The sequence below is a fragment of the Pleurodeles waltl genome, chromosome 10 (genome assembly GCF_031143425.1).
Source record: "Pleurodeles waltl isolate 20211129_DDA chromosome 10, aPleWal1.hap1.20221129, whole genome shotgun sequence".
Classification (NCBI taxonomy): Eukaryota; Metazoa; Chordata; class Amphibia; order Caudata; family Salamandridae; genus Pleurodeles; species Pleurodeles waltl.
In genome coordinates this window covers 233,799,259-233,815,266 of record NC_090449.1, presented here as the reverse complement: position 1 = coordinate 233,815,266, position 16,008 = coordinate 233,799,259, and the positions used below count along the sequence as shown (strand labels likewise).

General features: G+C 45.6%; 1 protein-coding gene across 2 annotated transcripts in view; it reads left to right on the top strand.

Moving 5' to 3' along the window:
- Positions 1–16,008, top strand: part of GPRC5B (G protein-coupled receptor class C group 5 member B) — a 174,563-nt gene that overhangs the window by 109,686 nt on the left and 48,869 nt on the right. For both annotated transcript variants that reach the window (XM_069210257.1, XM_069210258.1), the window contains exon 3: positions 11,612–11,724. In XM_069210257.1, coding sequence (XP_069066358.1) covers positions 11,612–11,724 — 113 coding nt within the window. The remainder of the gene's footprint in view (positions 1–11,611; positions 11,725–16,008) is intronic.

Genomic DNA, 16,008 nt, shown 5'->3' with positions numbered 1-16,008 from the left:
CAAATGGTATGCCTTATTATGTGTCCAAGACAGAGAGTAGAAAGTAACAGTAAAACCAAACAATGAGGTCAGGGTAGGTCGAAGGTGCAGCTCGCATGTCTACCAAACTGAAAGGATGCTGCAAATCTGTATATGCAGGTGGCCCAGAGGCAACAAGGGGATGGGGAGTGTATAGGGTACAAGAGGAACAGGGCACCAGCACTAGTCCACTATTGCTGGGGTTACCACTATTGCAGGGGCTACCTAGTCAAAGAGTTGTAGTGCTCTGAGCTAGGGCGGCAGGAGTATTCCTGTTGAGTAAAATAGTCAATCAATGGTTGCCAAATGTAGGTGAATTAACATCAGTATGTGCTTTCTTACAGGACAGAAGCTCAATGCCCATGACATGCCAAAGGCACGCAAACCATTGGGCGATAGGTGTGGCAGTGGGTTTCTTTCACTGTAAAGATATGATATGTTTTGCAGCGCTTAGCATGTGACTAATGAGGTGCCAGCCAGAATGAGTCATCACCTCCAGCCAAGGGGTCAGATGCCTAGAATGATCGCGATGTAGGAGTCAGGCATGGTGAAACCCATTCTGCCTTAGATATGACCAAGCACCTCTTTCCTATATTTAATGATAAGAGAACATGACCACCAGATATGAGGAAAGTCCCCAAGGGCCACACTGCAATGCCAGCATAGGTCAGAGGTAACTAGGTAGATGGTATGAAGATGGGTCAGCATGTAGTACCACTGTGTTATACATTTGCAGGCTGTCTGATTCTGTGTTATGCTTCTGTAAGTTTTGGGATTGTCGCACCAAAGTGTTTCCCATTGCTTTTGTGAGATGGACTTTAGCAGGTTTATCCTACCACTTTGATTGATACATGTACGGTCGCAGCTGCGTATTGTGCTGGAGTACCTGATAGGTTTGTGATACCAAGCACCTATGCCATCTTACGCTCTAACCAGTTTCTCAAAGGGGGACTAGGCCCACATAACTGCCTGTACATTGGAAGGATGGAGTGCCCAGTGGCGCAACTGGAAGTATTGTAGTCATGCCGTTTTGGGGACTTTGAAGACTACCTTGCGTTGCTCTAATGTTTTGATGGTTTTGCCCTCAAATTTGTCACACAGGGTATGGCATTCCCTCACCGCCAACTGGGAAATGTGTGGGTCTCAAAGACCGGTGTAAAGTCTGCATTGTGAGCAAGTGGGGTGTTTGGAGTGTGTAATGGGGTGAGGCCCCTTCTAAGTGCTAGCCTATCCCATATCTTAAGCAGTCCTCGTGGGAGTGGAAGTACATGCACTTCTCGGCCTGGCGTTTTTGGGGAGCAAGGCTAGGTCCCACAAGGGGCGGCAAGCCACAGCCGGATCCATGTGGGACCAATCCTTTCCGCTGTCCCAGGCCACCCATTCAGAAATGTAGCAGAGGTGGTCCGTCCAATAGTATTCACAGAGGTTAGGGCAGGCTAGTCCCTCCCGTCCCTGGGGAGCATCAATACAGCATTTTAAAGCCTGGGGCGTTTACCCCCACAGATAAAAGCGAGGATTTCATGGTAAAGACATACTATTTTGTCAGAGGGAGTAGTAGTTGGCAACATTTGGAAAAGGTAAAGGATTCATTGAAGGACAGTCATCTTGACGGCATTCAGCCCACCCAGCCAATACATGTGCAGCGCTCTCCACCGCAGGAAATCTTCCAGTATGGACTTACACAACCTAAATTAACCTGTACTCACCCTCTGATAGCTTGGGGCAGAGCAGGCAGGCTTATCTCAGAAGGCAATATGTAAAGTATTTGTGCAACACACACACAATAATCACAGGAGGTACACCCCAAAAAGACTCCACAAGGACGTAGAAAAATAAAGCTTGTTTATCTGGATGAATCAAGATCAGAATGATACAGATCCAATTTGTCAATGGTTAAATATTCACTTTGTAGGATTAAGTAAAACAAGGCTGATAACCAATGATGGAACTCTTTGGCACAAGTGTGCGTTGCTCCCACAGACTGTGGTAATGTCTGGGATGGGCTCCTGTCACAAAGCAGCTGGATGATTCCCAGGCAGTGTCACCAGGAAAGCAAGTGGGGACCACAGAGGAACTGTGAGGAGGCCGAGTTTAGCAAGGCCGCTCTGGGTACTTGAAGAAAGTGGTTGGTGAAGGTCGGCAGGGGCACACCGGACGAGTGAAGAAAGTGAGCGGTCAGCAAGGCCGCTTAAGGTGTTTGAAGGGAGGAGACAGCAAAAGTTAGCAGAGCCGCTCTGGATGATTGAAGCAAGCAAGCAAGCAGCAAAATCTAGCAAAGCCACTCAGGGTGATTGATGAAAGCGGGTGGAGGTTTCCAGAGCCGCTCTGGGGATTGAAGAAATCAAGCAGCAAAATCTAGCAAAGCCACTCAGGATGATTGATGAAAGCAGGTGGCGAAGGTTAGCAGAGCCACTCTGGGTGGTTGAAGAAAGCAAGGAGGAAGGTCCAGCAAATGCCCTTGGAGTAACTGAAGAAAGCGAGCGGCAAAGGAAAGCAAAAGTTGCTCAGCGTCACTCTGGGTTTGGTGGATGAGTCTTAGGCTACTGGGCAGAGATTAGCAGGCAGGCACAGCAAGGCAGGGCAGCAGTTCCTGGGAGCAGTCAATCCTGGCAGAGTGGCAATCCTGGCACACAGCAGTCTTTACTCCAGCAGCGTATCCTTGAGTCTAGAAGTGTACTGATTTGAGTGGGTCATGGACCCAGTACTTATACTAGAAGGTGCCTTTGATGCAGGGGATGACTGCAAACAGTTCTTGGGAAGTGCACAGGTCCTCCTTTCAGGTCAGCCTTGGCTCCAGGCTATCAGTGGGAGGTAATCAGCTCCTTTGTGTGGACTCTGGTCACTACTCTTTGAGGTGTAAGTGTGAACCCTTCCTACCCTCCAACACAGGAAGACCCATCAGTATGCAGATGCCATTGAGTATCCTATGTTGTGGGTGTCTGGTCGAAATGCACATGAGCAGCTGTCACCTAGCTAAGGCCAGAGGTGTATTAGAGATAGACTGTGGGTAGACAAGGCAGTGAGTGCAGAGAAATGCCTACTTTCTAAAAGTGGCATTTCTAGAATAGTAATAATAAATCTGACTTTGCTAGTAAAGAGGATTTATTATTACGATTCAAATGGTACTAAACATGATGCAGCTACTCCACTCAGATTATGAATTACAATTTAAAGGTATTACAAGGAATTCCCAGTTCTAGCCTATGGGAGGGGCAGGCGTCACAGTAATGAAAAATGACTTTAGGGTTTTTTCATTACTAGGACATGAAAAACTTAAAAGTACATGTCCTGCCTTTTGCTTACATAGCAACGTGCAATATAGGCTACCTAGGTCCTAACTTAGGGGAGACCTATATGTAAGAAAAGGGGAATTCTGGTCTTGGCAAGAGGTTTTAGATGCCAAGTCGGGTGGCGGTGAGAGTGCACACACAGGCTCTGCAGTGGCAGGCCTGAGCCATGTTTACAGAGCTGCTTAAGTGTGTGGCACTGGCACAAACAGTGCTGCTGGCCCTCTAGTTGCATTTAATTCACAGGCCCTGAGTATATGCTATACCACTTTACAGGGGACTTACAGGTAACTTACATATGCCAATTGTGGTTATACCAGTGTTACCATGTTTTAGGGGAGAAGAACATGCACTTTAGCACTGATTATCAGTGGTAAAGTTTTCAGAGTCCTAAGGCCAACAAAAAGATACAGCAACAAAACAGGAGGTAAAGGCAAAGAGTCTCGGGTAAGACCACTCTAAAGATGCCAGGTCTAACAACCTCCAAAAGGGATGACCATCGTAGATGCCATCTGTCGGATGGTAAAGGCCAAATGTTCCACCACCAGAGGGAACAGCTTGGGCGAAAGCAGATACCCCTGTTGAGTGCTTCTTACCAGGTGAATTAACAGTCATTTGCTGCCTATTGACCCGAATAGTGGCAGTTGGGGAGACATAGGAGGCCATAATCTTATTGATCACACCTTCTCCGTGTCAAGTGAGAGAAGACAAGAGGGAATGATAAGACGGTGGGATTTCTCTATCAGATGTGCGATCCAGTGGATACTATCCGCCCCTTGCTGGTTATGGTTAAAGCCCACCTGATCAGGGTCTGTGAGGCCGTGTAGGTACTGGTCCAGCTGATTTGCTAAGATTTTCATAAATATCTTGGTGTCCATATTCAGAAGAGGTATAGGACAGTAAGAGGAACAGAGACTGGAGTTTTTGCCCAGCTTAGCAATGAGGTGATCTTGGCTGCCGCCGTAATGGGAGTAAGGCCTGGGTCAGATGTGAGCGAGTTAAATAGCGTCAATAGGCAGTCTTGAAAGACTGGGAGGAATACTCTGTAAAAGAGTGACTGGGAGCCCATCTGCGCTTGACGTCTTGCCGATCGGAAGCTCCTGCATAGCAGGACGCAGCAATGTTAGGTTGATTGGGGCGTCCAAGAGTACTGCATGCTGTGAGTCAAAGGGGTCCCACTCACATGCGTGCAAATAAGAATCTATTATATCCTGAGGGGTGTTTGGTAGGAGCTGTGGAAAGTATGTTGTTTTGCCCGTTCAGTGGTTGCCCAGGTTGTTTCACCCTTCCAGATCTTTGCTATATGAGCCCTGTCACACTGCTGATGCAGTTAACAGGCGAGAAGAGAACCAACTATATCACCCCATTGTAACACTTCTGTTTCAGAGACAAGAGGAGCCTTCCAGCCTTATTAGTCTTGTGGGCCTTCAGCTGACCCCACAGTAGTGATAGCTGTTGCTTATTGCATCTGGAGGGAGCAGACTGGTCAAGGGACTCAAGGGTTTTGATCTCAGCCGTCAGACTTGTCTCCACCAAGCGAGACTCTCTTGCAGGTACAATAGCAATGGACGAGATGCCCCCCCCAGATGGTGGCCTTGAAGCATCCCGAAGTGTGTGGGCTGATACATCTGGGAGATTGTTAAGTTTGAAATAGTCTTTGACCCCCTTTAGTGTCTCAGCAACACCAACTGGGTCTCTGAATAACTGCAGGGGAAAGCACCAACTTGGTGGAGCCTGTTCCAAGCCACCTCCCCGAGTCCACACTAGTTCACGTGGGCGTGGTCTGAGAAGGAGATGTCTGACATAGCCACAGTCTACAGGTCCCAAAGCTGCAAGTGGGTGAGAAAAAGATTGTCAATGCGTGAGTAGGAGGCATGGATGTGTGAGTAAACAGAATAATCATGCATGTCAGGGTGTCTGTAGCGCCACACATCCACTAACCCTAAATCAGTAAGGTCTTGCTTGACTGCGGCAGACATTGCCCCGTACCCTGGAAGGATGCGGCGCTGTGATAGAGCTCGGGGTCCCACACCAGATTTAGGTCACCACCCACCACGAGATCACCCTTCTAGTTTTTCAGCTGTTCCCGCAGAAGGTCCCTAAGGTAGGAGTCTTGCGCCTGTTTGGGGGCTTAAATGTTAAGGGGGGTTAGATGGTGCAAGCCCCTTTGGATGGATAGTTTCATATAACGTCTGTCCTTGCCCCAAACCTTATTCAGGACATTGGAACAGAAACCTGCTTTCAACATGATAGCCACTCCTGCTGTCTTAGTAGGGACGCGCACCCAAAAACGAACTGGATATTTCAGATGTGACATACGATGGCAATCCTCCAGCAGGAGGTGTGTCCACTAGAGAAAGATGACATCAGAGTCTTGCAAAAGGAGGTAACGCCAGATCTGCTTATGCCTGCTAGGCGAGTTTAGGCCCTGAGTGTTAAGAGAAAGTAATTTAGTGTGGTGTGTAGCGGTAATAACATAGGCAAATGAATGCAGTTGCTATGCCATTGGATGTGTGCATGGATGTGCTCAGGAGGACAACTCCCGAGTGTTGCAGCCAAAGGTGTCCCCGTCCCATTTGAGGGCCTGTCGATGGGCTGGGGACATCAGTAAGGCATGACTAACGGGGTGTATGAATTGGGGAGCCTAAGTGTTGACATTGGGCTCGCTAATGTATGGTAGTGTACAGCATGGTCCTGTGGGGAGTGAGTAGGCCTGCCCCAGGAAGACATTGGACCTAGTGGGATTGGGAGGCAGAGGAAAGAAAAAAAAACAAAAGGCCAAGAGGGCCTAACATCTCCATTCACAGCTTCTAGTAGGGGCGGCGCACAGACGTGCTGGTCCTGTTGGAGGCGTCACCCTCCTAAAGGATTCATCAAAGTATCAAGTTGGGGGGGCATCCAGAATGTTCGACAGGCCATCCAGAGAAGGCGGAGCAACACAATAGAGCAGTTGGGCAGTCAGATTAGCAAAGCCAGCCAGGTCCTCCAGACCCCCGCGACCAGTATGGACCAGGGTCTAGGCCCAAGGATGATTGAAGAAAAGTCAGATAGAAGTCCAAGTCCCCTCTTGGCAAGGGAGCTGAGGTTAGTCGGTACTGCTGTCAGTCAGTCAGGGAGGCATATGGGGATGATTCCTTTTCCACATTTAGTAGGAGGGCAATGATGATTAGTTTGGCCTGTCGAAGTGGAGGTACTCTGGCTGGCTTGTTGTGATGTCCAGGGTGTATCAACCTTAAATACTATGAGGCTCTCCCCCTCTGCTGTTCTAGTGAAGGGGATAATATAGGAGATACTCAGAATTACAAGGAGCCAGCAGTGGATGGGACTGTGGAGGAGCTCTTCCGCATATTTCGGAGATGTTGAATGATGTCACATTTGATCTCCTGGGAAGCGGCTTTCTTGTGGGGCTTGTCTGGGTGGTGAGATCGCACCGTTGTCCAGGAGGGATGTAGTGTCTCCCTAGTTGGTGAGCGGGCAGTGGTAGGTCTCCATCCTGGGGTGTAGCTGGCAGGCCCAGGAGATGCTTCGCCTCCACCCTCCCAGGGATACAAGATGGCAAAGGGGTGGCCCCATTCATATCAAATATTCAGCTCTTGCATTTTATCGGTGAAGGGCTTGAAGCCCCGTCAGTGATGCAGGGTAATAGGAGAAAGGTCTTGAAAGAGCTGGATAGTGTGACGGCGGAAGACCAGGTTAGCCTTGCTCATGGAAGCCTCCATGATAGCTTCTGTGTGAAGAAGTGGACTTGCGTCAGGATGGCAAGGACAGTGTCAGTGCGCCCAGGTGCAGAGGTCTCACTATGGGCCCTATCCAGTGTTGGAATGGAGGGAGTCTCAATTAAAATGGATCGCCCTCAAAAGCTCAGCAGTGAAAGCTATAATGGGTGTCATGGATCACCTGCAAAGGAACAGCAGTGAAAGCCATAATGCCCTCTACCTCACTAGGCACACCCCTGATGTGGATGTTGTTCCGGCGGCTTCTATTTTCCAAGTCTTTCTGCTTTGTTTGCAGTATGGTTTGCTGTTCTTCAAGCACCGCCACCCTGCGCCAGAGCATCTCCTGATTCTCCAAACAAGCATCAGCTCTGCACTCCAGGTCATCCACATGTCCCCCCATCTCTGAGACATTGCACCAAATGTCTTGGAGGCAAGAAATAAAGTCTTTTTTAAGGGAGCCTACTTCAGAATGGATTTCCCGCAGAAAGCGATCCATATAACCATGTGACATGGGCTCTGGCCTAGTACCTCTAGCCATGCTAGCAGAGTTGGTGGTCTGCCGTATCCATATCAACTTAGGATGCTTTATTCCAAAGCAAAGTTACTCATTTGACTTTGGTGGGACCAAGTGGTGTGTCTTTGGCGGATTTGTGATGGAATGTAATATCCGTATGCAGGAGCCTTAGGGCAAAGAAATTATGTTGACACAATACGATGTCTGTGGTTTATTGCAGAGCTGTTGCCACCGACCTAGCGATGTGCCAGAGTGAGGTCACCTGTATCGCGCAGTAGATCCACAGGCGCAGGGCGGCTTGAAGATTCCAAGATGAAGGTGGGGTATCCCCGCTAGAGGTCCCAGCCAAGGATCACTTCAGGAATACAGGCTCCCCAGGACTGCCACAATGTCCAGTGAGGTTGAGAGGGAGTGAGTCAGGGATCCCCATTGGGCACAATCTCTAGCCACTGGGCTCTTATCAGGAACTCTGTGAAGGCTGGGAGAAGATGGGCTTAGCTTAGGGCCACTCCCTGATGCGGAGGCTCAGTAAGGGGTAAAGGGATCCCCAAAGACACCACTGTTGAGGCTTCCAACGCATATGTAGTGGGGTGGCTGGGGCGCTTTGCCAAGGGCACCAAATACCTGTGATCAGTGCCATTGCAGGTGGGGCTCGCGCACGTTGCACAGACTCTCCACTGGGTTCAGGCCGCCCTCTGGTGCAGGCCAACCATGCACCCCACTCAGCAGCAGTGGTGTGTGAGCTTGGTCCCAGGGGAATGGTGGTCTCTCAGCAGCAGGTGCATCACTTGGGCCACAATGCTCCAGTCAGGCTCCTAGTTCATGTGGTGGGGGCACCATTCCAGTGACGGGCGAGTGCAGGGCCACTCCCTGATGTGATGTGCGGGGGGTTCTTTGCTGTTGCTGCGGAAAGCGCAGACGCTGCAGATGATGTGGGGCAGAGGGGACCTGAAAAGTCCATTATCTCCCCGCAGTGTTCTCCTTGCCGCAGCACTAGGTCCAGTCAAACAGCTTTCGGACCAGGAACTCTACAGGGGAGCAGGCCCATAGAAATGCAAGGGCTACAGACCACCAGGGCAGTATCTCAAAGGCTGTGTTGGCTGCTGCATGCACCCCTCAAGCAGACTCCGTAGAGGGCACCCAGACAATCCGGTCACGTGCAACGCTGTGGCAGGAGGGTACGCCAGTGTCACCAAGTACCATCACCAGGAACAAGAAGTCTTCTGTTGCTGGCATGTCGTATGTCTCCCTCAGCGGCAGCGGCTTGCTAGTTAGCTCTTAGGGGAACAGCAGTTCTCAGCAGCGGGCGTGTTGCCAAGATCGCACTGTTTCAGCCAATATCCTATGACATGTGGCGGTCACGACATGTAAATAGACCCATGTCGTCAGATCTGTCCGCTTTCATCAGGTCCGATAGGGCCCAGACCAGCCCATATCATGCCGTCGTCCCCGACCTGACAAGCCGTAGTGCATTGTCTCAAAATGGCTGCCTGGATCAAACCAGGCTATGCTGCATTGAAGGTCCTTTGATGCTGTTGCTGGGACTGGGACTGGGGAAATAATGGTCCCCCCGGTTTGAAGGGAGGGCCAGAGGTTCCTGCTGCAGTTAGCGCTGCTCGTTTGCGGTCCCAGTGCCAAAGATGATGCTGGAAGGCTGACTGGGGTCCGGAGACGAGACACGTCTTACTCCCTGCTCCGCTAGGCCACGACCCCTATTTTTAGCTGCAGTTGGAGAAAGATACTTAGGCCCATATTTATACTTTTTTAGCGCCACATTTGCATCATTTTTTTGATACAATTGTATTTGTAAGTTAGCGCCGTTTTTGCATCAAAAAATGACGCAAATGCGGCGCAAAAAAAGTATAAATATGGGCCTTAGAACCATGAAATTGTATAGGTGGGATTTTCGATTTATAAGTATACATTTTATTATCTGTTTCCAAAACCTCTGTCTCTTTTTTCCCCTCACAAACCCAGATCAGACTGACTCAAGTTAATGCCTTGACATTTTCTGATAACACCTGTACTGTCACTACAGAACATTTATTAATATGTTTTTCATAGAAAGGAATTCATTTTTAAGAAAATGCAGTGGGATCATTGCCCTCTACTCCTTCTGGTAGACATTGAATCTAATGTTACATCTCTGAACTGGTTTTACTGACACTCTAGATTCTCAAACAATGATACTTTGAGCTTTCATTTATCATTTTGTTTGGTAAATTCTCATCCTGATGAGGGCTGGCTTTGTGAACCTGCTGAGGCCAAAGCCAATTTGCCACTGTTGAAGGAGGCATGAGGGATAATTGTTGATCAATATTTTTATAATTCTTTGATAGGTTGGTTGGAATAGAGGGTGGTTAAGTTTGTGTGTCTCTTTGTGTAACTGTTGGGTGAGATGTGCTATTACGGTAGGGATTTGTATTTGAAATGGTGAGTATAAAGGTGCACATGCATGAAACTGGGAATTTTATAGTGAAATTTACTGCATAATATCTATTATGCAAATTAAACTAATTTGAAAGTCTGCGGTCTTTAGGTTAGACAACAATTGCCACCTGTGTCGTCCGACAGAATACCACAATTCTCGCCCGGGAGTTTTCGTTATGAATCATTATTAAGAGGAATTGTAATACAATTGGCTCAGAGGAAGAGACCTAACACTACAACTAGTGGAAGACATTGTCCAGTGAAAGATCAAAACCGTTAAACAATGGCCTAATGGTGTTTATGTGGCACAAAACAATGTAAAACACAGCATCTATTTACTTACCAATGTAAAAGGCCTGGTGTTCAGTACCAATGTAAAGCCCTGCTGTTCAGCACTAATTTGCACTGTGTTGCGTAGTATGTGTGCAAGATTTAATATTTATTTAGTCAAAAAAGTGCATCCACAAAAGACACTTAAAACCACACTTAGATAAAAAAAATTATAAAGTACAAAACTTTAAAATTCCCAAAGCTGAAACATTAAAATACAATAAAGAATCCATATAGATCACCAAACTGTATCTAACATTACACATAAATCAAATTAACAATTATTAAAATGTCATTACATCACAATAAAAGAATCAAAGATCTTTGACAGGCGATAACAGACACTAACTTTGGGGGGACTGAACAATAGGAAAGTGCTTCCTTTTGCGTTGCTGTGAAGTGTTTAGAAATAACTGGGTGGATAAATCTTCTCTGAAGAGATAGACGATCCAGGCAAAAAAACAAAACATGATTCATATCCTGTTTCTTGGCGCCACAATATTGACAACCTAGACCAGGATTTAACAAATGTGGGCCATGTCCCTAGATCTGACACAACCACGTCCACATGCATACTTGTGCTTAACCTATTCACGTGCGGCCTCCTCACCCATACTCTCTAACCTTATGTCTTCACCTAATTTTTTCTTTGGGTTCGGGGTGGGACAAATTCTTTGTGCGTGTGTGAGGGAATAAAAATGTAACAGACCCAACACAGAGCCAATATGTTTAAAGTCTGGTGCCGTGCTCTGTATGATTAGATTATTTGTCTCCATTTGAGGAGTCTGCAGCTCTCTGTACTTGACTTTTCTGATGTGAGCATGTTTACGTTCAGTAGTGCGTGGTTGTCAAATGGTCATCAGACCCCCCTGCGTCAGACGGGACTTCCTAAATGATAGCACAATCGGTCTCCGACACATTGAAACTCGTGGCAGAAAGCCAACAATGACATCCCCATCTGTGGTTTTGGAGGGTTGGGGATTGGCAATAAAGTTTGATTATCCTGTAAACTTTACCATTTATGTAAAATAAAAAAACAGGCAGTATATGATCCTCCTTGCTAAGTATTTTAAAACGCTTAAAGGATTTTACAACTTGCAACAGTTGGGTGCGCGCTTGAACCCTGCACCACCTGACTTTTTCCTTTACCAAGAGACTACAAAAATGAATTCGCCTTCACTTGCATGTAGAAGTCTGAGAAATAAATGTATTGTCCTAAAGACACAAGCTATTACGGGAACACGAATAACGGATTATTTTTGGATTTCATTTTGGCAAAATATGTTTGCTGAGAGCCCTGTCTTTATTCTTAACAGCTTTGAGAAATGCTGGCTTTCGGAACGGCAGCGTGGGAAACCGGCCGTCTGCCCCATTCAGAAGCAATGTTTATCAGCCCACTGAGATGGCCGTGGTCTTGAACGGCGGCACTGTAAGTATGAACATGCCCTGACCGCCTCCTATGCAATGAGGCCACGAGGCGTAGCCTCTGCGGCGTTCGAGGATGCGCTGCCTACTAGTAGAAGCTTTTCATTGGAGCTTTGTATGATCGATAAATACGCACTATGATGTCTGTCGTGCTTGACTGGAAAACCTGCCTGGCTGAGGTCGCTCGTGCAATTCTTGGTTCTTCTTAACATTCGCACTGTTTGAGTTTCTTAGAATTTCTAATTTGGCCAGTAACAGCTGTGCCCACACGAATCCAGATTCTGAGATGTTTGGTAATTGATATGTGCATGTGATATTAAGGCATCCGCATGTTTTCCACTCACGTATTCACAGGTAAACCCTGGGCGACCGTCAGCGGAAAATAACCTGGAATTTGGAAACAACATGTGGATATTGGTGCATAAGCAGTTTCCTCTGATATTCTCAATTCCAGAGGAAACACTGCAATAAGAAGTCATTTCAAAGGCAGGAATTACTGATCGCCTCAATATGAGTAATTTCCGGTATAGAATTGCTGATCTAATGTTCCATTTTAACTCAGAATGGAGCGCCAGCATGTTCAGTTCTGAAATCTCTGATTGAAAAAGACAGATATTTGCTCCTTTCAGTTTCCTCCTACATTTGCATGAAAATGTTTACTTTTAGTTGGATTCGAGTAGTCTCGCAGGGCTGCTGTTGGGTAGAGGGTGGACTACCAATATTGCCTCTGCTTCCCAAAATTTACAGTTACAGATTTTCCACCGTGTGCAAACTTTGCATGAGTAAATCCTGAAGAATTGTGCATTTACACATTTGGGGCCATATGTACAAACACATTTTGCCATAGACACAGAATGGGCAAAACTGTTTGGTACATCTGGCCATTGATTCTTTCTTTTCTCAGCAGGAAAATTATTTTTCACTGTGGCGAAACCCCTTCGCTTACATCCCTACTAAATATGGGAGTGTGGTCCTTCTTTTCCCACCTTGGAAAGTCCATTTCGTCTGCTTTTAATAAGGACAGATTTACATCCATTTTCAGGGTCGGAGACCACCTGTGCTCAACTGAATTTTCAATGGCCACACTGCCTATAATGCCCCCTTTCCCACCCCTAATCCTGTCCTTTACAACAAAATCTGTCTTACTAGCAGGTTTTCCATTGTTGTAAATTCACTTTATGCTTCAGAAGTCCCACAACTCTTGTACAGGTAATCAAGATGTGGACTGTTGAATTGAAAATGATTTAAAATGCACTAAGCTACATGTAAGTGTGCAAACTCTAGCCCTTTGTGAATGTGGTACTAAACTGAGCTTTTTGCATGTGGGCAGTAACATTATCATTTGCAAATACTAATTTATGCTAGAGGGTTGACACTTGTCATAGCTTTTCACTATCCACTAATAAGCAGATCAACAAATACTTTCCACAGCATGAGAAAGCTAAATGGAAAAAGAGAGTCAAGTGATTGTCTTCTACCATTTATCCCACTTTTGTGTTTCTGTCTGATTTGACATGTTGTACTCCAAAATTGCTGTGAAGTTTTGCCTCCTAAATCGAGGGTTCCTTCTGCAATGTATCGTATTTTACTCGAAGCACTAAATTTATAGTCAAACAAGAAACGGCCCATGCCCTCATGACATTTTCATGCATATGTACATACTTCAAAGTCACCCATTAGCTGGTACGCACTCTCATGCAAGTGTTTGTTCATCACGTCATTTCTACCCCTGGACTGTTATGTTGATGATTGACTTGAAGAAAATAGTGGCAGGTGACTTTGAAGGAGCTGGTTAACTTCACACATAAGACATCGGAGAGTAAACACATTGGTGTTTATGGTGGTGGGAGGTTACAGTGAAATTCATTTCTATCAAAAAGAAGCAGTGGGTGCTTGTAACCGCCACGTAGTTTTGCAGTGGTAGCAAATGTCAATGCCGTTGGATAATATTCTTCAATCCTTTTCATAAGAATATTTATCACATGGCATTAAAGTTGCATCTTTGAAAGCACTAACTTGGATGTTTTACTAGTCAATTTTGTCATTACTATGGGGGATCATCTAGGGTTATTTGACAGAAAAGCTTTTAGTATCTGTTGTGACTTTGCAAAGTTGCAAGGCCTGTTGGGTGTTTGTATGTAATCTCTGATAGGTCTGTCAGTTTGACAGATCCTTGATGTCATAGAAGTGAGAGGACCAAAACTTTTTTGTTATAGCTTGTGTCAACAGTCCACCCCTGGGGCAAGTCCTATTGTGTTCAGGCACCCAATATTAGTCTAGCCCCATCCACACACAACAATGTCCTGTTCGATGCTGAATTTTCTATGAAAACCACTGATAAACATATGATCTTGAAAGGCAAGTAGAAATTGGGAAGGCAAATTGTAACCCGAATACTAATCTGCATTATCTAAAACATAGCTTCACATCAGGATTCTGCATGCACAAAGGCTTGTCTGAACTGTGTGCCACATTCCTAGGACAACACCTAACACAGCTGGAAGTCAGCTTCACTCCATCAAGTGTATGCCTGAAGTCCTGCAAGGACAGTGTGTCCTTTGAAGATAAGCGGACTGTACTCTTCATAATCGTTTGTCTCAAATTTAAGACAGGTTCACTCTGACGTTAACAATTTTAAAACATGTCAATTCAGCATGCTAGTTTTTGATTAAGTTCTGCTGAATGTACTGAGGTTTGGATTATGGATATGTCCTACATCCTGATATGTGCACCTAATATTAACCCAAAGATTCACTGACAGGCGCAGAAGAAAAAGCATTCTGTGGCCATATCTAAGGTTATTGAAGGAAAAGATAGGAAATATGTGGCAAAGGAAGGAATCAGAAATGGAAAAAGAACCCACAACAGTGATTTCAAGAGAAAGGAAGTGTAGGGTGTTGGAAGAATGAGGCATGAGCTGGAACTAAAACTATGTAACTTTGGTAGTTGGCAGTGGCAGTGTGGGCTCATAAGAAAATCTCTGGGCACGTGGGCTATTTTTAATTTTATTGTTTTATTTGCAAGTTAAGCACTGCCCTCCACCTTAATCACAGGAGGACATTTTGCATGTAAGGTATGTTTCTTTAATATCAAATCAGAAGTGACAGACAGAAAATAATAAACTGATAAAGATAAAAGTCTGACGTTCACATAAAGAAGGAAATCAAGGTCTGTACAGGCATATCCGAGCCTTGGACAGTACGAAGTGAGGGTCTGCAACTGTGTGTATGCATTGAACCGATTTTACCTGTCTCCCCATCTGGTGGCCCACAACACTGCTGCTTGTAGCACATCTTACCGAAGGAAATCCATTCTCCGTCTGGTTGTTAACCAGTGATGGTAGGAGAGCTTTGGGTACGAGCATGTCTATGCGGAAAATACTTATAAGCACTTGAAATTATGATGTTTTCTGGTGGAAGAGTTGCCTCAACTAAAAAAGTTCTTGCCACTGTGACATCCGGGCCGGCATTAAAGAACAAGGCGTGCTCATGGAGTATCAGTGAGGCATTCTCAAGCGTTTTCAGAGAGTACCTCTGACACATCTTTCGAATATGGTTACAGAAAGCTGCTGGGGCATGGAACAAGTTAACCTACCCTTCATTTTCAGTAGTGTAGCCTCTTAATGTGAAATATGTATTGTTTTATTAAAAAGTAATGAGACTTATATAGATAGAGAGATAGATAGATAGATAGATAGATAGATAGATAGATAGATAGATAGATAGATAGATAGATAGATAGATAGATAGTGCAGAGTAGTGGTTTCTGTGAAGACAAACATGCCAGTGTAGTGGCTGATTAAGTGGACTATGTCTGGACCCAGGCACTCAGTATGCACCATTATTATAAGGAGTCTTCTGAAATCACAAGGCTTTATGAGAGTGCCAGCAGCGAACTGACGAACCATGATTTATTCCTGTTTTCTTGATCTTAAAAGCATCATGGGGCCTTTAGAGGACATGTCCCAATGTAAAAATCCATATTTGTTCATTACTACCAGAGGGGTAGCAGTTTCCATCCCAGTTGGAATATATTTTGCATTCAATGGCACCCTTTCATTAAAGATACAGAAACGACCATTTGTAAGACCTAGCACACAAAAAGGGAGCTCTAGATTAAAAGAGAAGAGACAGTATTAACAGCAGTAGCAATCTACATTTGCTCTTCTTTGCGTCTGTATCACAGTTTTATTAAGTTGGGAGAAAACATGATTTTTTCCTCATTCCCAAAAATGTCAAGTCTTTCTTTAAAAACACTTGTTGAAAGTTTTAGGGATTTCACAGTTTAT